This window comes from Xenopus laevis, chromosome 1S (assembly GCF_017654675.1).
Source record: "Xenopus laevis strain J_2021 chromosome 1S, Xenopus_laevis_v10.1, whole genome shotgun sequence".
Classification (NCBI taxonomy): Eukaryota; Metazoa; Chordata; class Amphibia; order Anura; family Pipidae; genus Xenopus; species Xenopus laevis.
Window position 1 is genome coordinate 141,538,908 of NC_054372.1, and position 23,698 is coordinate 141,562,605.

General features: G+C 41.6%; 1 protein-coding gene across 1 annotated transcript in view; it reads left to right on the forward strand.

The window, feature by feature from the left end:
• Positions 1-1,446: 1,446 nt before the first annotated feature.
• bcr.S (BCR, RhoGEF and GTPase activating proteinS homeolog) overlaps positions 1,447-23,698 on the forward strand; it is a 35,439-nt gene continuing 13,187 nt past the window's right edge. Inside the window, exons 1-4 of the mRNA XM_018244087.2 lie at positions 1,447-3,007; positions 13,904-14,070; positions 16,262-16,366; positions 22,707-22,892. Coding sequence (XP_018099576.1) covers positions 2,050-3,007; positions 13,904-14,070; positions 16,262-16,366; positions 22,707-22,892 — 1,416 coding nt within the window. The 5' untranslated portion in view covers positions 1,447-2,049. The remainder of the gene's footprint in view (positions 3,008-13,903; positions 14,071-16,261; positions 16,367-22,706; positions 22,893-23,698) is intronic.

Genomic DNA, 23,698 nt, shown 5'->3' on the forward strand with positions numbered 1-23,698 from the left:
CACCCTTTAATTAAGTTTCAGTGTGATTGTGGACAATATTGTGAGACAATTTGCAATTGGACTTCGTTTTAGGTTTTTTTTTTTTTTTTTTATTTAGCCTGTTGTTCAGCAGCTCTCCGGTTTGGTATTTTGGTTTGGACAAGAGATGAGAATATGAATAGCAGCAGGCCTACACAGAAAGATAAGCAATAAAAAGTAAGAACAGCAATAACATAGTAGCCTCACAAAGCAATAGTTTTTGGCTGCTGGGGTCAGTGACCCTCAATTGAAAGTTGGACAGAAGGAGTGCAAACAATAAAGAATGTATAAAAATAAATAATGAAAACCAGTTGCAAAGTTGCTGGGAATAAGGCATCCCATAGAACATTAAGGGGCAGATTTACATATGGTCGAATATAGAGGGTTAATTAACCCTTGATATTTGACTGCCGAAGGTAAATCCTTCGACTATCGAAGGATTTACCACAATTAGTTTGATCGTTCGATTCAAAGGATTTTAATCCATCGATCGAACGATTTTTCTTCGACCAAAAAAAGCTTGCAAAGCCTATGGCGACCTTCCACATAGGCATTGGACATTGAGGATCGGTAGGTTTTGGATGGCAAAGTTGGGGGTCGAAGTTTTTTTTAAAGAGACAGTACTTCGACTATCGAATGGTCGAATAGTCGAACGATTTTTAGTTCAAATCATTCGATTCGAAGTCGAAGGTCGAAGTAGCCAAAAAACATTCGATATTCGAAGTTTTTTTTATTCTATTCCTTCACTCGAACTGAGTAAATGTGCCCCTAGCAGTTAACTTAAAGGTGAACTACCCCTTTATCAAGTATGAGGGATAACAGGGTTAACATTTAAATGACAAGAAATTATAGATAGCTAGTAACTCTGCCTTTAGATTGTAAACTCCGCTGGGGCAGACACTGATGTGAATGATGTATATAATTCCAGTACAATGATGTATACATGTGTCAGGGCTATATAAATAACAGATAATGAATAATGAATGATACTGTATATATGCCCTACTACTGAGCATGTTCCAATCCATACCGATGGACGAACACCAGCATGAAGTCACCCTACCAGCACTGAGCATGCGCACCACCTACTCAGCAACTTTAATATCCCCTCAGACTACCAGCACTGAGCATGCGCACCACCTATTCAGCAACTCCAGTCAGACTCCCAGCTTTGAGCATGCGCGGTTCGGCCCAATCAATGACTCGCAGAGTGTAAACAGTATCTACAGTTGGTATATAGGTAGTTCCCGTGATTAGCATCTCTGCCATTAAAATAATTTAACGTGCAAAATTAGGGACACGTCATTAAATACATATTGTTTTAAAAAACTACAGCGTGGAATTGGTTAATTTGGAAAAATCAAATCAGCCATTAATCAGGCTTGACGCGAACTACATCGGCCACCGTCCCCCGACGGAATTCTGGTAGTTGTAGTTTACCAACATCTGGAGGGCCGGACAGCAGCAGCAGCACAGATGCCCATTGGTCATGCCTGACATTAGCTGTGGCAACAGTGGTACCGAGTACCCTAAGCTCCTCACACGCTTTATGACACGGGGGGAGGAGCCGCGGCGCATCCACCCCCAGCAGCACTCACACACGGACTCGGAATGACACACAATAGAGAGGCAGCCCAGCTGATAGTATCTGAGGTTCGGCCACAGGGCCCCTGAATACAGAGGGAAGCGCTTCTGTTCCGGCACAAGACTCGAATCCAATTTTACGGAGACTCGCTGTAATCGCAGTATCGGACATGAGAATAGGGGATCCTGCTCCAGGCACAATGACCCCACTCTGCACTGAAGAGTATTAGGAAGATACCGAGTAGGACCTGTTGTGGGACAGAGATCGCCCCAGAGCCGAGTGTTACATGGGAAGAGCGTAAGCTAAAGGGACACACTGGCTCCTCTCCCGCTAAGCAGAAGTCGCAGTTGACTGACTAGACACAGACGGTTTTATAGCTCAGTGGGACCATGCTCGACTCCCCATGCTGAACTGGCCCCTCTTTGGTCCTGGGGCCAACAAACAGAATGCTGGCCGGCTTCGCGGAGGCGTGGCGGGCTCAGTTCCCGGACGCGGAGCCGCCTCGCATGGAGTTGCGCACAGTGCGGGACATGGAACAGGAGTTGGAGAGGTGCCGAGCCTCTGTCCGCCGGCTGGAGAGAGAACTTAATAGGGAGCGATTCCGTATGATCTACCTGCAGACTCTACTGGCTAAGGAGAGGCGGGGCTACGACCGGCAACGGTGGGGTTTTGAGGATCGCCATCGCCAGGTACGAGATCCCATTGGAGAGGAAAGGCTCAAGAGCACAGGAAGAGAGGAGAGGAGCCCAGAGAACAACCTCAAGGGGCCTGGCCGAAGGGAACCACCAGTTGGTGCTCCTGACTTGTCCCCCCGGGATGTCAACCGAGGGCCCCGTCGCCTTCTCAGCCTGACAGAGCGAGAGGACCACGAGCAACGATCTGACAGGCTGAGGAGAGCATCATCCCACCCTGAAGGTAGTCCAGGACTTAGGGGACCACAGGTTGCTGATCTTCATGGAGTGCGGGGCCGCTCCTCTGACAGCAGCTGTGGGTGGGATGGAGAATACGAAGAACCTGAACTAAATGCACACTTTCTGCAGGATAATGCCTTACACAACTCTGGGGGAAACTGGAGTGAGGCCTGGCCCCGTCGCTCCTTTTCTCCAAGGAGTTTCGAGGACATAGGGGGTGGGTACACGCCAGACTGCAGCTCCAATGAGAATCTGACTTCCAGTGAAGAGGAGCTGTCATCGGGCCCCTCTGGCAGGGTGTCACCCAAAGGCATCTGGAGCCGCTCCCCTCCTTCACCTGGTAGTGCCAGCCCACCCACTCCTCAGGCTCCTGCTCGGCAGTGCCAGCTTAGGATTGCAGAGGCCGCAATAGTTGGAGTTCGCAGGAGTGGCCAGATATGGCCCAGTTGCACTGAGCCTTTGGGAAGGGATCAAGGTTGCCATGGAGATGGAGGTGAGGCTATGCAGGAGAGGAACTTTACACAACCAACAGCTAACTCCCAGTGTTCTAACAACTTAGAGTTTTTACAACACAGGGAGTTGATAACTTGGCACCTAGTGCATTAAACTAATTACTTTAATACTCTAAAAATTCATTTATAGCCATGATACTTTAGTGACCCATGATTCATATCATGAGACTTTTTTTCTTTTGTAACTTATAAATCTACTCCAGTACTGGTCATACTCAACTCACAAGGGCATTTATAACCTAGCAAATTAACCTATCACTCCTTCAATAGAAACTGATCGAACCATGCACATGTAAAGAAACCTTTGGGCAATGATTTTATGTCAGGGGACTGCTCCGTATTCAACAAAATTTCAGCTTCAGTAGCTCCCCCGATTAGCACTGAAAATATTTTGCTATGTTGTAGTCATGTGCATGCCTACAATAGCTTCTAGAATCTGAATTACAAACTAGGCCTGCATGGTATCATTGATTGCCATAAGAAGAAGAAAAAATACAGATTAAGCTATGCTGATTAAATAGGTTTGAAATCTGTATGTTTTCTGTATACACATATTTATTGTACTGCCAATAAGTTGTTGATTAGGAACCAGAACCTTTGCTTTCTTGGGCTGAGGTACATGACATAGTGTACACAATTACTGCCAATTTAGTTTTGGAACTCATAAGGTCTGTTTTGCCTAAATTTGGGCAATCTAGATCTGTTTATGTGGTTTATTGTATTTGGTGCCCTCTTAGCCAACGAGGCATGCAGTAATGGTTGGCTTTATTAATGTCCATAGGAGAACCTATCCCAAGTACAGTCCAAAGCAATGTCAATCCCCCACCTTATTCTGTAATGTTTGTTGCAATGCAATGATTGCAAAGCGTGGGTCTTGTGATGTTTCATGACATTTCAAGCAACACAAAAAAAACAAAGCGTCCTAAAGTAATGAAAAAAAATGAAAAATGATAATTTATATAAACAACCTGCTGTATAACCATGGGAGCAGCCATTGAAAGCTGAAAAGGGAAAACAGGCACAGGATACAGAGCAGATACCAGATAAACTCTGTAGTATACAAAGGGAGTTTTCAGAACTTATCTGTTAACTGCTGTGTATCCTGTGCTTCAGCTGTGCTGGAGTGGCTGCCCCATGGCTAAACAGCAGTTTGGTTATATAAACTATAGTTGTTTTTCTGAAGTAAACACACCCGTTTTGCCAATGCAGGGCAGCAGTTCTTTATATTGGCTTTCCTTTAAAACATTCATTTTTTTTTGTTACTGTTCCTTTAAACTGAACTTATAGATTGCTAAAGATTTTGTGGCTGATCTAAAGTTGGCCATAGATGCACTGTCAGTTTTCATACCATGGTGATCAGTTATATAGTTGATAAGATAGGTTAGAAATCTTTTGTTGAATGACAATAATATCTGACAATATCCATGAATGACGCGAGTCACCCGAAGTCAGTGGCTTCGCACGAGCTGCCGGGGGGCTCCGAGGGGGTGCGGGCCCTGGCCCAATCCGCTCACCACTGATTTTTGTCTCAGAACATCCGCTGATTTTATTTTTTCTTACTTTAAATCCTACAGAGTAAAACTGAATGTTTGTTTTAGATCATGGCATTAAAACATACAATCCAAATGCTGGCTATACGATGGTGAAAATCTGAATGTTTATGGTCAGCTTTACTCCTAGAGCCCTCTGAAGCTAAGGTCTGCTTGTCTTCTTATGAGGGTCATTGCACCCTTCAGTTGTACTGGTTGCAAATAACATACCCAGGGTGTATAGTTATTTTCCCTGTTATAGAAATGTTATGCTGTGCTGTACACAGGATGTTCAATATGGGTTACTTCTAGTAACCATAATACAGGTAATGGACCTGTTATCCAGAATGCTTGACCTGGGGCTTTCCAGATAACGGAACTTTCCTTAATTTGAATCTTCATACGTTAAGTCTATTAGAAAAGCGTCTGTGGGAGACAGCCTTTCTGTAATTTGGAGCTTTCTGGATAATGGGTTTCCAGATAACGTATCCCATACCTGTAGTTAAATTGTGGAGACTGAGATGGCTTGAGGCACTAAAAACTGGAATAGAAAAGGAACCATATTCTTAATTTCTGAGTTTAAAGCTTTCTGATTTTGATATCACGGCTTTAGTTATTACTAGTGAATTTCCTTTTTATCAATTATGGAGTATTTTCCTCTCATCACTGACACTTGAGCTGAGGTTTCTGTGACTTCTCTCTAGAGAATGTTAATCCATATATATTCTCATGTTTCCCAACGCATAAACTGCTGACCTAGTTGTTTCAAGCACCCTCATTGAAGTGTTCATATTGCTGTATTAGCTGAAGCCTTCCCTTCGTGCTCTGTTTTTAACTGCTCCCTTTAACCCCTTTTGTTGCTCAGTAGAAGTCATGAGCTGCTAATTTGCCATCAGTGCAAATGCAGCAAGTCCATTTAGTCATAATTGATGGCGATTTTTTGTCCTCTGTACTTAGTAAAGTTGCTATAAAATCATCAGTAATTCTTGTCATTGCAAGGCTGATTAAAGTAGAACTAAAAAAGAAGTAGGCTAGGAATGTTATTCATTGTGTTTTAGGGTCGGACTACACGGACGTTTTCATCGCGATGAAAAACACATGCGATGAAAATAAGGTAAAAGATAGAAATGTCTGATAAAATCGCAGCATTCATCCGACATGACACGACTGTCGGATGCAGACACTGCTTACCTTACTCTTACATTATTTCCGTCCCATGCGATTTGTCGCAGCACGTCAGATCGTACCGAAATGTCTGTGTAGTCCTTCCCTTAGGCTTCTGTACCAGTCCAAGGCAACCACAACATTTTAGCAGTAAAATCTGTGACTCCAAAGATGCCCCAGTAACTCTCCATCTTCTTTTCTGCTGATTCATTGCACATGCTCTGTGCTGCTGTCAGTTACTGAACTTAGGGACTGACTCAAACTATACAGTACACATAGCATAGAATGTGTAATATAAGGCTGTTTAGTAATTAATACAGATAATTACTACATTGCAGCACAGAAACCAGTGCAACTGGCATCTGAATTTCATAATCAGCCTTGTAGCATCAGCTTATATTTACAGGCCAGCCTTGTTTTCTGCTTGATACTTTTTGATAACCCCTGAACTTAGCTTCTCAACAGCTGCTCAGAGCCCACTGAGCATGTGAGTGTCGCAGACACTTTCCAAGACGGTGACCCCCTGTGACAAGTTTGAAGTCCTGGATCATTGCTGCTATTGAGAAGTTGAAACTTTAGGCTTGTGCAATAAGGTCATGATATAAAATATGACATTTTTAGCCATATTAATTTTTAGGGTTTAGTTCTCCTTTAAAGGCTGATTCAGGCCTTGTGAGTTACAAAGCGTTAGCCTGCCCTTATACTCTTCCACGAGGCAGCAACAGGACATATCCAGAAAATGTTGTTGGGGGAAAGGAGGAGGGCAGCTGTTATCTAGTCTATCTTGCACAGACCATCTGTCCCTGCTTCGTATTTAGTGGCCGGTTCTGCTAGTTATGAACAATAGTCATGGCACTGGCACCTGCTAATCCCAATATAACTGAAAGGGTCTGTCAAAGACCTTACTGTTCTTTTAACTGCCTCTTTATTGGAGGCATTTTTTTCTCATTCTAGTCACTAATACATTCTTAAGCTGGCCATAGATGTAAAGATTTTTAAAAGATCTTTTCGTTATCGTAAGACCAAGCTTATCTTGAAATGATCATTTAAATTTACAAACTATCCATCAACTAAAAAGACCATTTCAAGCGATATTGTCTAGTTGAAGCCAGGAAAATTGAGGGGAGCTGCCTGCTTGGCCCTGCAAACATAGATTTTACTGTGACCAATGAACATATTTTAACCTGGCCGACCAATTTTCTGACAGATGTCGGACGAAAAATCGTTAGATGCATGATTGTTCGATTCCCTCTAACCTCACGATAATTTGATGGATTGGTTGGATTGCACTAAAATCAGTTGTTCACCAAAGAAAAATCTTTGCGTCTATGGGGACCTTTAGAGTATCAACACTGCAACACCACCTTTTTAAATACAGTTGTTGGCTAAAGCAAATCTATGCGCTTGATGGTTGTGTGACTTGGGAAGAGGAAGATGCTATGTGTCGTATACATCAAAGTTGACGAAGGGCCACACCTCCGAAACGTTACATCTGACGTAATAAACGTGCAGGGGTCACCCCCGCTACACTTGCTATCGTGTGTCTGGCATCTTTCACGGATCTTCAAGTAGGAGAGGCGCCAACCTCTCTAACCAGCACCGGGCTTAAGCTAAGAGAGAGGTGGGGAAAAGAGGACGAGTGGGAAACTTATACATCAGTCACAGATAATGGGGCCAGAGAGTGAAAAGGAGGTCATGTGACTTTGTCTTCTCCCCTGCAAGATATTTACAACCTAATCCCTTTGTGTCGACTCAACCTTATCAGGCTTTGAACAACTCAAGCTCTGCTAATGGCCAAGCCCTTTTTTGCACTGATATGCATTTTATTAGCACTTTGCTACAGTTTGCCTAGAGTTAATATAGCACTATTAATCACCTGTTCACCATTACTTAAATCAGATATAAAATACATAGGAATAATTAAAGATTAAATTTGTGCACTTTCCCTTGCTGTAATTCAGCTTCTCTCACTGGACACTGGTACTAAGGAGTCTTTGGTTTAGAAAACATAAAGGGAGCATCTTTATGTGAAAATGCTGTTACAAGAGAATCAGAATTGAGCGATCAAAAGTAAAAAGGTGTTACCTTTGTAAAGCAGGCCATACATGGCTAAAATTTTACGGCCCCCATGCGCAGGCCGATAAAAGATGCTGACAGACCGAGTCGGCAGCTTATTGGCCTGTGTGTTTGTCTATTCGATGGGTGTCCCCGTTTGATATCTGGACAAAAGTTGGCTAGATGTCCATCAGCAGGGTAAAAAGTCCAGTCTGATAGCGGCCGCATGTGTTCGTTGATGCTGTCCCGCGATCCTACTGCCCATATTGCCTCCATTCAGGCCCGGACTGGCAATCTGTGGGTTCTGGCAAATGCCAGAAGGGCTGCTGTACGGTTCCATAGAAAGTTACCATAGAGTGGGCTGGTTGGGGGCTGTTTGGGCTGGTTGGGGGCTGTTTGGGCCTCTGCGTACTTGGAATGGCAGGGCCTATTTTGACTCCCAGTTCAGGCCTGCCTCCATTCTAACATTGGGCCCTAGGGCCCATGATCGGATCAGCCCAATATCTCCCACCTTAATGTGGGCATATGAGGGAGAGATCCGCTCATTTGGCAACATCGCCAAACAAACGTATCTCCCTGTGTATGGCCACCTTAAGATGCTTATTTGTGCACATGTATGGGGGCCTCCTTAACAGATATCTGCCTGAAAATCAGACACATTTTTGGGATGTGAACCACATTGGCTCATTGATGCAGTCCTCTCCTACAACCTGCATTTACCTTTATTATGATCCGATCTTTTGGCCTTTTTAACAACATCACCCAGCACAAGGTAGTCATTTCAGTAGAGATTCACTCTGATCTTCAAGTGTATGACCACCTTAAAGCTGGCCACAGACACAAAGATCCGATCGTACAAATCAATGTACTATCGGACTTCCCCATCTCCCGACCTGCCACTAACCATTCCGATCAAATAAAATAGTAAAAGAACAGATCAGCTGATGTTCTGCCCCAGACAGCAATCGTACGAAAGTTATGTCTGACCAAAGCTAGTGAAAATCGGACGATTGGCAATACATGCAGAGATATTATCGGCAGCAGACAGAAACCTTTTAACCTGCCCGATCGACCAAACACCTGATCTCCGCCGGGTGAAAAATGTCGGGACTCTCCACACACGGTCCGAAAATCGTGCGAATCCTCGATTCGTACGATCAGATCTTTGCGTCTATGGCCAGCTTAAAAATTAATATTGGGCAATTACAGCAGACCACTATCCAAGTCTTATGCCAATATCGGTCGTCTTGTGTCCTGCCGTACATGCAATGAATATTGTACAAAATGAAAGTTTCATGTGATATTATCTGTGCGTCTATGGCCACCTTTAGATCAGTGTTGGTTCTACCTTTCCTTATTTACGAAGTACATACCACAAATAAGCATTATTTTGTTTATATAGACAGGAGGTATGACTAGCATGTGCAAGACATCAGAGATGAGACAATAGAGCTGGTCTGTAAGTGCATTTACACACAATAGAGCATTGAGCGTTGTGTACAAACACAACAGGGAGATCAGCTGCATGACAGTAACAATGAAAACAGATAATATAAATGTGAATGGAGCTTGTTAGACACAGTAGTGATAACATATTTTGTTAAAGCTTGTAAAGAAAAACATAGGGTTAACCCTAGCACACTGGCGGGTTTTTTGTGCATTGATGCACATTTGGGTTGCAGATTTGAATTTTCCTAAATGAATCTGCATGCTATGTGTAAGGCAAATGTGCATAATGTGAATCGGCCGATCCACAGGCATCCACTTAGTTGTGTGTCTGCTCCTGGAGCCACTGCAATTGCCCTACTGCAGACACATGGAGTGGATTTTGGCATTGAAATGCATACTTGCATTTTTCGACACCCAAATGCTGTCCATGTGCCCACATCCGGGCCAATGCAGTAGCTTCATGTGCAGACACAGAAGGTTGCAAACAAAAGCTTAAGGGCTGTTTTTCGCCTGTGCTTATTTGCAGGCCAGGGAACAGCCCCATGTCCCAGCAGCCTAACAGTCCTTATCTGTGCCCATGGGACAGAGCCCAGTGTGTGACACAGATATATCATCTCTGCCAGTCCAGCTCATACACTCAGCTCACTATTCTGTGTATGGACACACACTGGGCTCTGTCCCATGGGCACAGATAAGTTCCTACATTATTACACTCAACATAATCAAAAATTTATGGCTAAGGACTGTTAGGCTGTTGTGCTGATGTGGCAGGTTGTTGCAGATGCCTGTATGAATAGAGGTTGCCCAAGCTGGCTGACACGAGACAGGCACTCACAGAATGTTCCACAGCACACTGTGTTGCACCTGTTTAAGATCTTTAATTGGTTACTCAGGGTTTAATCCCAAGTGTGCCAACAGCATGTTTGCAAACTGATACAGCAACAGATCCCAGCTGCTCTGGAACTGAAGCAATATCCATCATGTCTGCTACTCTCTAGCATAAACCTTGCACCTTTTGATCAATAACCCTTGAGGAAAAACTAAACAGCTATCTGTTTTTTTTTTATTCTGCATGTCTCTCTTTTTTGCTTGACTGTTTCTAAAAGGAGATTTGTGGCATAACAGAATTAGCTTTAGTCATGTATTATTTGGTATGATTAATTGCTTGACAACGCTGGCAAGAAGTATTTATATAAGAGGCAAAGAAATGATGTGTTTTGGCTCAATTACTGCAACTGTTGGCATTGCTTGAAGGCAGGTTTTAACAAACTTTTATAACTCTTTGAAATGTTTCATGCCGGCCCATTTGCCTGCCAGCTAAAACTCAGAGCTACCATTTTGGTTATTGCATGTTGATAAGTAAATATGGTAAGTGGCAGTACCCTGTGTTGCTCTTGTTAGAACTGTTAGTGACCACAGTGTTGACAAGTCCTCTTCTCTCTAATAGCCTGTTCAAATATGGGATACGTTATCTGGAAACCCGTGATCCAGAAAGCTCCGAACACATTACGGGTACATTACTCCGAACACATTACGGGTACATTACACTCAGTTTGTTGGTGCACTATTTTGGTTAATATTGCATTATGTTTGTTAGGGATAATGACCAGCGATAGCATATTGTCTCATTTTGCAGTGTGGTGGGACTTAAATTTGTGTTTGGTAATATTAGTTGTACTGGACAGTTTTGTTTGGCATTGGAAGTCCATGTTGATTAGGGATTGTTCTTGGCACAATATGGCATTTAGTTATTGTAGTCTGTGATGGTGCATTGTGCAGGTATGAGATCCGTTATCTGGAAACCCATTATACAGAAAGCTCCAAATTACGGAAAGGCTGTCTCCCATAGACTCCATTATAATAAAATAATCCAAATTTTTACAAATGATTTCCTTTTTCTCTGTAACAATAAAACAGTTTCTTGTACTTGATCCAAACTAAGATATAGTTAATCCTTATTGGAAGCAAAACCAGCCTATTGGGTTTATTTAATGTTTACATGATTTTCTAGTAGACTTAAGGTATGAAGATCCAAATAATGAAAGATCCGTTATCCAGAAATCCCAAGGTCCCTAACATTCTGGATAATAGGTCCCATACCTGTACTGGTAAGTGACTATATTCAGCTGCTTAATGACACACTCATGAGGGTACTCTGTGTTGGCACAGGGATCCATTTTTCCATGAGATGTGTAAATTCCTGGTATACTCCCAATGCTTCCTGTCTGGAGATTGTGGAACATTTTTGTAAATGCTGATGAGTCCTAGCAGGAAGCTAATATGATTATTTACTGTCATCTCCCCTTCACCAATCTGGCAGCATTCCTGAATCTTGCTCTCCCAACCCCAAATATAGAAACACGTCTCTAAAACATTCATTTATCAGCTTCTATCTCTAGCAGTTCCTGTGTAACTACTATTATCTACGTGTTCCAATCCCCTCCTTATTTTGAGCCTCATTGCATTACCTACCAGACTGGAAAAACGGCTCTATGCAGCAGAGGCTGGAAAATCCAAATGATGGGTAAATAAAGTGTGATCAATAGAAACCATCAGGGCTTCGTTTCCAGAGACTGAATGTCAATAAATTGACTATGTGACAGTTGTAGGTTTGGTTTCTATCTGCAATGTTTGACTGTGCCAATGACCTCGTTGCCCCTCTCAGTCAATTTAATGTTTTTAGGATCTGTGCAGCATAATGCAAAAAAGAGCAGTATGCTGAAAATATATACACAACCTGACTACAGTTCAAGGAGAACTGTAATGTGTTGATGTGGGGAACCATGTGAACGTTTAACTCATTCTTTTTTCCATTCCCATGAGTGCTTCCAGTTTGTGCTATTGTTAGATTCCGTCTGTAAGTGCCGGTATCTACAGTGAAAACAAAAAAACAAACAAAAAAAAACAAAAAAAACAAAAAAAAAAAAAAAAAAAAAAAATATATATATATATATATATATATATATATATATATATATATATATATATATATATATATATAATTCCATAAAGAACCGCACTCCAACTTGTTCTGATGAATAAAGTCACATTTTATTGTATTTAATTTGCATGTCCAACTTTTCGGCCCTCCTTAGGGCCTTTGTCAAGGAGGGCCGAAACGTTGGACATGCAAATTAAATACAATAAAATGTGACTTTATTCATCAGAACAAGTTGGAGTGCGGTTCTTTGTGGAATTCTATGATAACAAATTTTGATCCAGCACCCACCATCAAACTAACAGATCCGGATCAGAGTGCGGCTGCTTATGCTGAATTATATATAATAATAATTAATAATTTATTTATTTGCTTACAAGAAAATAAAAGAAACAAACATTGAACAGCTTCAGTTTTCCTGGTTGCCCTCTTTATCTGAAGATATAACAAAAACAATTTTTTTGTGGTTTAAATAATAGCCAAAAAATTGTTTTCAGCAATATTTATTGAACTCGTTGAACAAGGGGATAAACTGCCTTTGTAGTGATTATCTATATTAATTACTAATCAGCCTTATACTGTATTGTGACATTTATATTCCAAGTGTAGTGTATATTTTGAGTCGGTGCTCAAGCTCAGTATGTAGGGATGCACCAAATCCACTATTTTGGATTCGGCCAAACCCCCGAATCCTTTGTGAAAGATTCAGCCAAATACCGAACCGAATCCGAACCCTAATTTGCATATGCAAATTAGGGGTGGCAAGGGGAATTTTCTTTTTTACTTCCTTGTTTTGTGACAAAAAGTCACGCCATTTCCCTCCCCGCCCCTAATTTGCATATGCAAATTAGGGGCTGAATCCGAATCCTGCTGAAAAAGGCCGACCGGAATCCTGGATTCGGTGCATCCCTATCAGTAAGTGACAGCACGTAGCATGTGCAGTGAATCCTCAGAAAAGAAGATGGGGAGACACTGGAGCATCTTTGGAGGCACAGATCTTCCCTGCTAAAAGGCTGTGGTTGCCTTGGGCTGGTACATAAGCCCAAAACATAATGTACAATATTACTAGCCTACTTCTTTATTTAAGTTTTAGTTCTCCTTTAAATTAGATTTAAAGTATGTCAAATTCTTTAACGCTTAAATCCATTTAGTAAATGCAGCGGTTTTGTACAGTTTGGGTTTGAACTGTTGTTCCAGCATGCCACTTTTAGTTCATTTGGAGTACCTGATTTCAGCAGACAACTCTGGAGTACAACTCAAGCCAAGCTGAAGTTTTTTGGCGTTATATCTAGGAGTTTCCTCTGTACCATAAAATTTATTTCCTAATGTGCCAACTCCCATTTGTTTCAAAATTAGAACCTTCCTGTGCCCTGTTCCAACACTATCCCGCGTGGTCCCCCCAGGCAGAAATGAAAGTAGACCAGCAACATTGTTAATCTCTCAGTAGCAGTTTTTTTCTCCTTGCATAATCTTTTCACCGTCTGTCATATTATTCATGTTTTTTTCCTTGAGGACCAAATTACAAGTTCTTCTTGGCCACAAAAAGCACCAATTGAATTTCTTTAGCTTTATGGGATTCTTCACACCTTTACTTTTTTTAATTGCTAAACCTGCTTTTGAAAGGCAGGTTTAAGCTCATCTCAGAACATGAGTTGTGCCTAAAAGTGCTTAAAACTGTATAAACTTTATGGGGGGGGGTATATGTCTCACTAGCAGTTTCACGTCTGACTCCTCTCCTTTAGATTCATCTCACTGCAGGGGATCACCTGGGGGTACCGATGAGCAGCGTTCTCTGCATGAATTGATGCCATTTATTGATGAATCCCCTTCCTCTTCACCTCAGCTGAGTGCCAAGAGCCGTGGAAGTAGAGATACCCACTCCTCTGGGTCTCTGGAGTCCAGTAAATCGGTGAGTACGAAGGTAGAATCAATCATTGGTGTATGTGTATGTGCACATGGGGGAGTGGAGGACAGGGAGAGGTTGGGGAAAGGGTACAAAACTAAAGTTACTAAACAGGTAATCATCCAATCAATTCAATCTTTGATCATATATTCTCTTTTATTCACGTTACTATCCCTTCCTGAGAAATGCTCCCATCCTGAGGCACCTGGTTGTTTTTGTTGCAGGCAGTGTCGGACTGGGATACCAGGGGCCCACCAGAAAACCTTAGGTTGAGGATCCACTTTCCAAACTTTTATACCTCCTCTCCTCACTCAACCTCTTTATTCTCCTAGTCTCTTTTCTCTACATACTATACACTATTCTTCCATTATTAAGCCTCTTTATTCCCATAAAGAAATAGAGAATGACCATGAAATAGGCGAAAAGGTTAGAAGCAGGAGGGCCCACTGACACCTTGGCCCACCGTGAGTTTTCCTGGTATCCCGGTGGGCCAGTCCGACACTGGTGCCAGGGATGTTGCACCTTATACCCTCCCAGCTTTTAGGGGTATGTGTGGGTTTTAATTCAGCCAAAGCAGGCAGACTACCAGAGTAGCATTGTGTGCATCTGTAGAGATTAGTTGTAACACAAAATACAGGACCATCTTGTATCAGATATTTATTTTGCCTGTGTTAATGCACAATATACAACTTTTATGCATTTATAATCGTTGGATGTGTCTACATAAGCATTCTCAAAACTTAGAATTCATATAAATAAATGGAATCCTGCATATGAGTTTCCAGTTTTCCTATCCTCCCTATTTTAAGTGTGACGAGTTTGCATTTTACATGTCCATATCTGCATTTGGAGCAGTGTTTAGTTGTTTGCATAGCACCATTCATAAGTGACTCAATTGCATTTAGGTAACATTGACCTGCAGGTCAATAGATTTATCAGACTGTGACTCACAGCATTCTACTAACAGCTGAAGGTCATGAAGCCAATATCATCAGCCAGTCAGCTTGTTCGGTTTTTGCTGAGATCAAAGCTAGCAACTCTAGGTTCTGCTCAGTGCTGCTCAAAGATCTTTTAGGCCAAAGGTTTCCTATATAGATTAATATATTTTCACCCATGCCCAATACATGCTGAGATTAATTCTGAACAAAAGAGCCTTGTGCACGGCTTTTTTCAACTGCTGTTTCTGGAGGGCAGTGACCATCAAACCCCCCAGAGGCTACAGTCAGACATGGCTCTTTTTCAGCTTGCATATAAACGCTGACCGAAAAACAGCATATGCTTTCACCTCTGCTCTGATTTTACTTCACCTGCAGGCATAGTGTAGTGTTTGTGCAGAAATGCATTCTCTCACATTCTGTGCCAAAATCCACTCTGCGTATCTGCACCCAGGCTTATACTGTGCCTGTAGATGCAGTAACATCACAGAGCAAAGGAGAGTGGATCTGTTGTAAACCTAGGCTGAGAACAGTAATTTCTGGCCTTAGTGGTATAGATTTTATATGTTCATTGTTCAGTGCAATGTTTTCTGCCTCAACCTGAACTCTTACTTTTTACACTCTCTTAAATTAGACTCTCTAAATTAGACCTCCCAAGACAGAGGTACTACATATAAATTAGCCTTTCAGAGATAGAGGATACTAGATCCTTAATTGTATATTGTTAAACAAGTGCTTTGTGAATCAGGGATCCCGGCCATAAAGCAAAACAGGATATTGATTCCCAGAAATGTAAAAAGAATTGCCAAATTATCTTCACAAAACTATTTATCACTACAACTGCCAAACATAGTATTACAAAGTATTTTAAGGTTAGTTTTTCTTTTGATAAAATCTGTAAAAGAGGCAGGCAAAGACATCCCAAGACAGCAGTACTATATAAATTAGCCTTTCAGATAGAGGGTACTAGATCCTTTATTGTATATTGGGATACAAGTGCTCTGTGAATCAGGGATTCCTGCCATAAAGCAAGACTGGATATTTATTCCCAGAAAGGTAATACAAATGGCCAAATTTTCTACAAAAAACTACTTATTACTACAACTGCAAAATATTACACAAGTTCAGTTAGTTATATTTTCTGTTGATAATATCTGTTGAACAACATGCTGATCTGCTAACACCTCGAATGCGAATGATGATTTAGTTGTTTTTTAAAGCAAGACGCTAATGGAATGGGTTTTTTTTCTCTTTTCTTGTAGACTGAGCTGGACCTGGAGAAAGGCCTGGAAATGAGGAAGTGGGTGCTCTCTGCAATTCTGGCTGGAGAAGAGACTTATTTGAGCCACTTGGAGGCTCTTTTACTAGTAAGTGTGTGTATGTTTATTAGGGCAGTGTCCTAGAGGGTTAATATTTATTTACTTACTTCGTTACATACTCTGGCTGTGCTCTTTTTGGGGATGAAGCCCTTGGAAAAGAGGGAGAACTAAAAGATTCAGTCTATTTTAGCAGGATTCAGATTTGGCGGAATCTGAGGGCCTGACAAAATCAAAAATATCTCATGACTTTGCATCAGACAAGCAAGGAAATCAAATTTTTTTAACTTTTGTTTCTCTCCCCCCCCCCTTGTTTCCCTAATCTATATATGCTTATTAGGGTTCGGATTCGGTTTGGTATTTTGCCAAATATTTCACAAAGGATTCAGGATTTGGATGAATCCTAAAATAGTGGATTTGTTGCATCCCTTATCAAAATACCTGAAAGTTGTCCCAATGTGATAAGGGTAGGAGGGTATACAGTGCTTGGCCATAATTATTACAATGAATAATTTATACTTTGAGAGAGGCCCTCCTCCATTTTAATTGGTTTAATGGTTCCAATACTATTTCCAAATAATATGCCACACACCAAAAGCAAATGAAGACAAAACTCTGCAGCTTAAACATAACAGGAAAGGATAGGCTCATAATGCCTGTTGGATCTTTCCTTCTATCCTGCAAACAATTGTTCAGTTTTAAGTTAAGTTATTAACAGGGAGTTAATTAAGGGGGTGATCTCCTTTAAAGTATAATTTAGACAGCCACATCATGCAGTTGGTTTGTATTGTTTTGTATTGTTTATGGTGTTTTCTCTATTGGTTCTGCAGCTCTCTAAGTTGCCAGTAGTTTGAATGGCAGCCTACAGTATGAATACGAGAGATCCTAAATAGAACAATATACAATAAGGTACTTAACACAAAAAAGTACATGCAAGCAAATCTGCTTTTCGTTTTGGGATGTCACTGACCCCAACAACCAGAGCACCTTGTAGGTAAATACAATTGCAGATTCAGTTGTGGATTAACCTAAGGCAGTGCTGTCCAACTTCTGTGGTACAGAGGGCCCTAATTTTTCTGACCTACGTGGCGGATAGCTGATAATGGTAGCCAGTGTCGATCACACCTCATTTAAACCACACCCATTATTTTATTATTATCAAGTATTTAGAGCGCCAACATATTGCGCGGTGCTGATGTTATCACAAGAGCTTTTAAGATCCATATGGTAACACACCAAAATAAAAAACAAATGGTTGGTGTTCACTACAGAGATATCACTCATATGGGAAAAAATTAAGTCATACCCTGCTTCCTGCCTTTCAGCTTTCTAACTCTTGAGTTAGTCAGCGTATGACACACAGGGAGCATAGGGCAGGCAGAGTATAGCACACACAGTGAGCATAGGGCAAGCAGAGATGACACACACAGGGAGCATAGGGCAGGCAGTGTATGGCGCACACAGGAAGCATACGGCAGGCAGAGTATGGCACACCCAGGGAGCATAGAACAAGCAAAGTATGGCACACACAGGAAGCATATGGCAGGCAGAGTATGGCAGACACAGAGAGCATAGGGCAAGCAGAGTATGGCACACATACAGGGAGCATAGGGCAGGCAGAGTATGGCACACACAGGGAACATAGGACAAGCAGAGTATGGCATACTTAGGGAGCATATGGCAGGCAGAGTATGGCACACACAGAGAGCATAGGGCAAGCAGAGTATGGCACACACAGGGAGCATATGGCAGGCAGAGTATGGCACACAAAGGGAGCATAGGGAAGGTAGAGTATGGCACACACAGGGAGCATAGGGAAGGCAGAGTATGGCACACACAGGGAGCATAGGGAAGGCAGATTATGGCACATGCACAGGGAGCATAGGGCAGGAAAAGCATGGCACACATACAGGGAGCATAGGGAAGGCAGAGTATGGCACATGCACAGGGAGCATAGGGCAGGAAGAGTATGGCACACATACAGTGGTCATAGGACAGGCTGAGTATGGCACATATACAGGAAGCATAGGGAAGGCAGAATATAGCAGGAGACCGTAAAACTATTCAGGACCACTTTGAACAGTTCATACTGTGCTACATACAGTAACACAGCTCCGGTGCCCCTCCAACAGTTTGTCTGGGGTGTGAACAGGTGAACAATGTGCACAGTTTCAGTCTGGGTCTGAGGAGTGAACAGTACAGGGCTTTAGGGGTGTGAAAAAATAGAGGTGTTACAGGTGTGATCAATGCAGGGAGGATTACAGATGTTAACAATGTGTATTTTCCTAGATCAATTGGGCACAAAACATCCCTTCCTCGGGGTTATAGAAATTTCCTAGATCAATCGGGCACAAAATACATGTATTTAGTGCCCCGATTGATCTAGGAAATTTCTATAACCCCGGGGAAGGGATGTGTTGACTATGGAAGAAGCATGTCCCTGAGCAGAATTCCATACCAGTGGGCTTTCACAACATGAAATATTGGGCCTTTGACCTGAACCTTGGATACAGCATGGCATGAAATAAATCATTTTATTTGAAGAAAACTGGAGTGCTGGTCCCTTCTAACACAAATATAAGTTACATTGGCCGTGCACACAGTGTGTGCGTGCGTGCGTACGTACGTACGTACGTACGTATGTGTATATATATATATATATATATATATATATATATATAATTGTCAAATTATTTTGGTGCTGAAATGTGTAGTATAATAAAATTATAGTATATAATAATATTTATAGAAGAGACACAAATTATCTGCTGTGCGATAGAAGTGCTAGCTGGGTGTTACATGCTGGCACAACATATTTAACCTTAGACCCACTTAACTTGGTAGAAGTACACTGACAAATGATGTGGGTGCCTGGAATAGTGCCTGAGGTCAATACCTTCCTTGAGTTTTCTTTACACTTTGCATTCCAAGCAATATGATAACATCATAGAAATGTCAAACAACCATTTTATTGCTGCCATATATTAGGTAAGTTCCATGGGAACTGATTAAGCTCGTATTGATGTGGTTTACTCGAGCGCAATGCCAAATGCCTAATTAGTTAGAGATAACAGTACCAAAAGCACAATAATATGTATGTTTAGTGGAAGCAACTATATTATTTTCCTATGCACCCATGGGAAGTATAGTTTCAGAGATACTTTTACAAAAAATTCTTTGAATGTGTCAAATCATGTTTGGCTGGATTGGCTCCAAAATAAATATTTCAGATCTGCACAAATACCTGTACAAGTATACTGGCCATTACATTGTGTTTTCTGTACTCGTTACCAGTGGAACACACAGAAGTACATGCCTGGGATATAGAGCGTTAAATAATTAAAACAATACAAGGCTGCAACATTTCAAGTGTTCTGTCCACCTATATAAACTAAACTGCCCTTTCTTATTTTTTTTTTTGGAACCAATTCCCTTTAACTCCTTTTATGGCAATTTCTGTTATTAGCTAAAGAGTGGTAGCTTTTTTATTTCATTACCTCATATTGCTTTCCAATGAAAAAAAACTGCTGTTTATAAAATAATTCATACCTACCAGAACTGAGTCAAATGGAAGGGTGTCTGCACAAGATGCTGTCCATCATCCATTGTACCTAGATATCAGTAGGGATCATTGCTTCACCATGCACATGCTGTAAATCATGCAACCATTTGATTTATTTTAGTGTATGTTATTATTAGCCGCACACTAGCTTCTGAGCATATACATTGTTTTAATTAGGAAGCAGTTATAGTCAGTTAATGGGGTCTGGATAGCCATTGTTGTCCTGGGATCATCATGACAGTCAATGCACTATATATGCCATACGCCCAAGAGTACGGTATTGTCACCAGTGCTTTCCAGTATGTGATCCATGAATTGTGCTAGATAATTTTTGTGAAGTGGATCTACACTCAAAACTGAATTGTCTGTAGAACCAAAAACAGCATAGTTGCAAACAGTGTCAGTTTAGCTGCTGTTCCAGTAATATTTTTAGCCTCATTAGGAGCTGTTGTTTTCTGTGACATTTTTCTTTGGGGAATTTACAGAAAAGATGTGAAAACATCTCTAGGAATAATGATGTGCTCCTCCCTTATCAACATTTGCCTCAGAAAAGTGACACAATGTTTTATTCTGCAACAGAAGTAAACCTATATTAATTACGATACTATGTTGCAAAATACTCATTTAAAAGAGCAATTATTTGTTAATTCCCAGGCTTATTATTATTAAGTTATTATTGTTTCAATTGCTAGGTTATGTTAGGGATATGGCACTCAGGGCATTTTATCTGGTGGAAAATAGCAGTGGACAGACTCCCTGTCCACCTGTCTGCTTCTGAATGCAAAGCAGCATATTGGACAGAGCAGTAACCCTTAACATGAGCATTTTGGTGCTAATGTCCACCTGTCCTTGCTCTGTAAGAGTTAAAAGGAGACATGTGAGAACAAGAATGTGTCAGTGCAGTATATTCTTCTAACTATAGAAGGAATGTGCTTTTAAAAAGTTGTGTGTTCAGGCTGATTAAAAATCCCCCCCCCCACCACCAACCCTACTAGTCCCACCCTGTCATGTCTACTTTCCCAGGCTGTGCAGGCACACTGCTCTGTAGAATAGGATCCAAACAACAGTTAGGCTGACCTGTTTGGGAACTGAAGCATGTCTTTGCTTGTGTGACTGCAGGGCTGCAATTGGTTATCCCACTCCGACTATACTTCTGACAGGGACTATTAGAAAACTCCAAAACATGGGCAGGGATAGTAGAAGAACTATGGGGAGCCCTAATAAATAGCTATTTTTAAAAAATAATGCACATTTTTAGCTCTGAGTGAAAGCTGACACATACTATTCATTATTACTTACACGATTAAGGGAGTTTTCACTTATGCTATATGTCTCCTTTAATACAATGCTTTACAGTTCGTGATAACAGAATCATTGCCAGCTTTAAGTTGTGACCAGATGTGATATGTCTAGAAATGCTGTATTTTATTCTAATTCTTTCTATATTGGGGGTATAATAATAGGTAAAAAAGAAACATTTACATGTGATTATAGTATAGTATGCGAGTCATTATGCACTGAATCCAATTAACAGCAAAGGTCATACAGCAGGCAAGTTCTAAGTCACGCCCGGGGGCCAAATGCGGCCCGTTTTCAAATTTACAATGGCCGTCAGCCTCCATCATGAAATTAATAATAATGCGGCCCACCAGCACAGTGCAATCAGGAATCGCCTAGCCGTAGCAGTAATTTTTGGGCACATTAGTGAAATGATCTGCCACTTGGTCTATACTGCTGCCTGTGTGATGAAGGTGTTGGCAATAGACGCGTACTGGCACTCTCGCATACTTCTTTAGGGCGAGAGAAATTTCTTGGGCCCCCTGGGCTGCACCCACCAGAAGCCCCACCTACAGGTCTGCCCTCCCCACCCACACTAAAAAAAAAAAAACATTGGTGGCTATGGTTCCCACATGTTAATAAAAAAATATTGCTGGTCAGGTCCCCCCCATTGACCACAAAGGGTTACCTTTAGGGGGCCCTGCCATGTTACACTTACTTCATGAGTGTGGCCCACCTGCTGTCAGTGAGCTGCCAACTACAGAAGGGAGGAGGGGAGCACAGGTGGCTGCATCTTCTTTCCATGACAGCATTTTCTTCCCTTATTGGTCACAGAATTTCAAGTCCTGGTAAAGCTGCATGGTGATTGGATGAGCTGGAGGAGAAGTTCAAACCTCAGCTATGCAATCCCTGAGCAGCTCAACCGGGACTTAAACTCAGTGACCAATAAGGGGAAGTAATGGACAGAAGATACCTTCCCTTGTGCTCCCGCCCTGCCTTCCCGAAGTCAGCAGCTCTCAGAAAGCAGGGGGCCCGGATAATCGAGAAAGTGCAGCGTGGCTGGGCCCCCCTTAACCTCAGGGCCCCCTACAACTCTCCCCCCTGTCCCCCCCTGATGGCTGCCCTGCGTGTACTACTCTCTGCGGAAATTTTTGTTTTCAGTGGATGGTTGCCAAATACAGATTTACTTGATATTTGTGCAAATAAAAAATTGGTTGTTTGAAAGAAAAGTCATTCTCATTTTGCTTATATTTTCTATTAATGTTTACATTGCCTGTGAGTCTTTTCACCAGTCTTGGATAGAGAGAAATAACTATTTAGTGACTACAGTATTGTGGGCCCATATTTACAAACAGCAAGAACCCGTGACTGTGTTAAATGTGTGCCACCATAATTGTGGCAGGTTTCATGTATTGGGAAGAACCTACAGTTATGGGAGATAAATATAACCACCCTTGCTCTGCAGTTTATATTTATTATAAATGGTGTTTACCCATGTTGATGTGTACAACTTATTTAGTGTCAACCCTATTTGATTTTTGCCTGCTTCAGCCCATGAAACCTCTTAAAGCAGCAGCAACTACATCACAACCAATGCTAACTGTTCAGCAAATTGAAACAATCTTCTTCAAGGTTCCTGAGCTGTATGAGATTCACAAGGAATTCTATGACTCTCTCTTCCCACGGGTGCAGAAATGGAGCCACCAGCAGCGTGTAGGAGACCTGTTTCAGAAACTAGTAAGTGGGACCTCTTCTGCTTCGTAGGGTCTTGACACATCTTCTGTCTTTACAACATTTCTGCCCTACTCCTGTAAAAAAAAAAAAAAAACAGACGGCACTCCGCTGACGTCAGTGGTAGGAAAGCTTTTCGAAGGGTTAATAAAGGATAAGATACTGGACTTCATAGCAAATCATAATACTATGAGTTTGTGCCAGCATGGTTTTATGCGTAATAGATCTTGCCAGACTAACTTAATTTCTTTTTATGAGAATGTAAGTAGAGACCTCGATTCTGGGATGGCAGTGGATGTGATTTACTTAGACTTTGCTAAAGCATTTGATACAGTGCCACACAAAAGGTTACTGGTTAAATTAAGGAATGTTGGCCTGGAACATAGTATTTGTACCTGGATAGAGAACTGGCTAAAAGATAGACTACAAAGAGTGGTGGTAAATGGAACATTTTCTAATTGGACCAGTGTTGTTAGTGGAGTACCACAGGGCTCTGTACTAGGTCCTTTGCTTTTCAACTTGTTTATTAATGACCTGGAGGTGGGCATTGAAAGTACTGTTTCTATTTTTGCAGATGATACTAAATTGTGCAGAACTATAGGTTCCATGCAGGATGCTGCCACTTTGCAAAGTGATTTGTCTAAACTGGAAAACTGGGCAGCAAACTGGAAAATGAGGTTCAATGTTGATAAATGGCAAAAATAATATAAATGCAAGTTATACACTAAATGGCAGTGTGTTGGGAGTTTCCTTAAATGAAAAGGATCTAGGGGGCTTTGTAGATAACACGTTGTCTAATTCTGGGCAGTGTC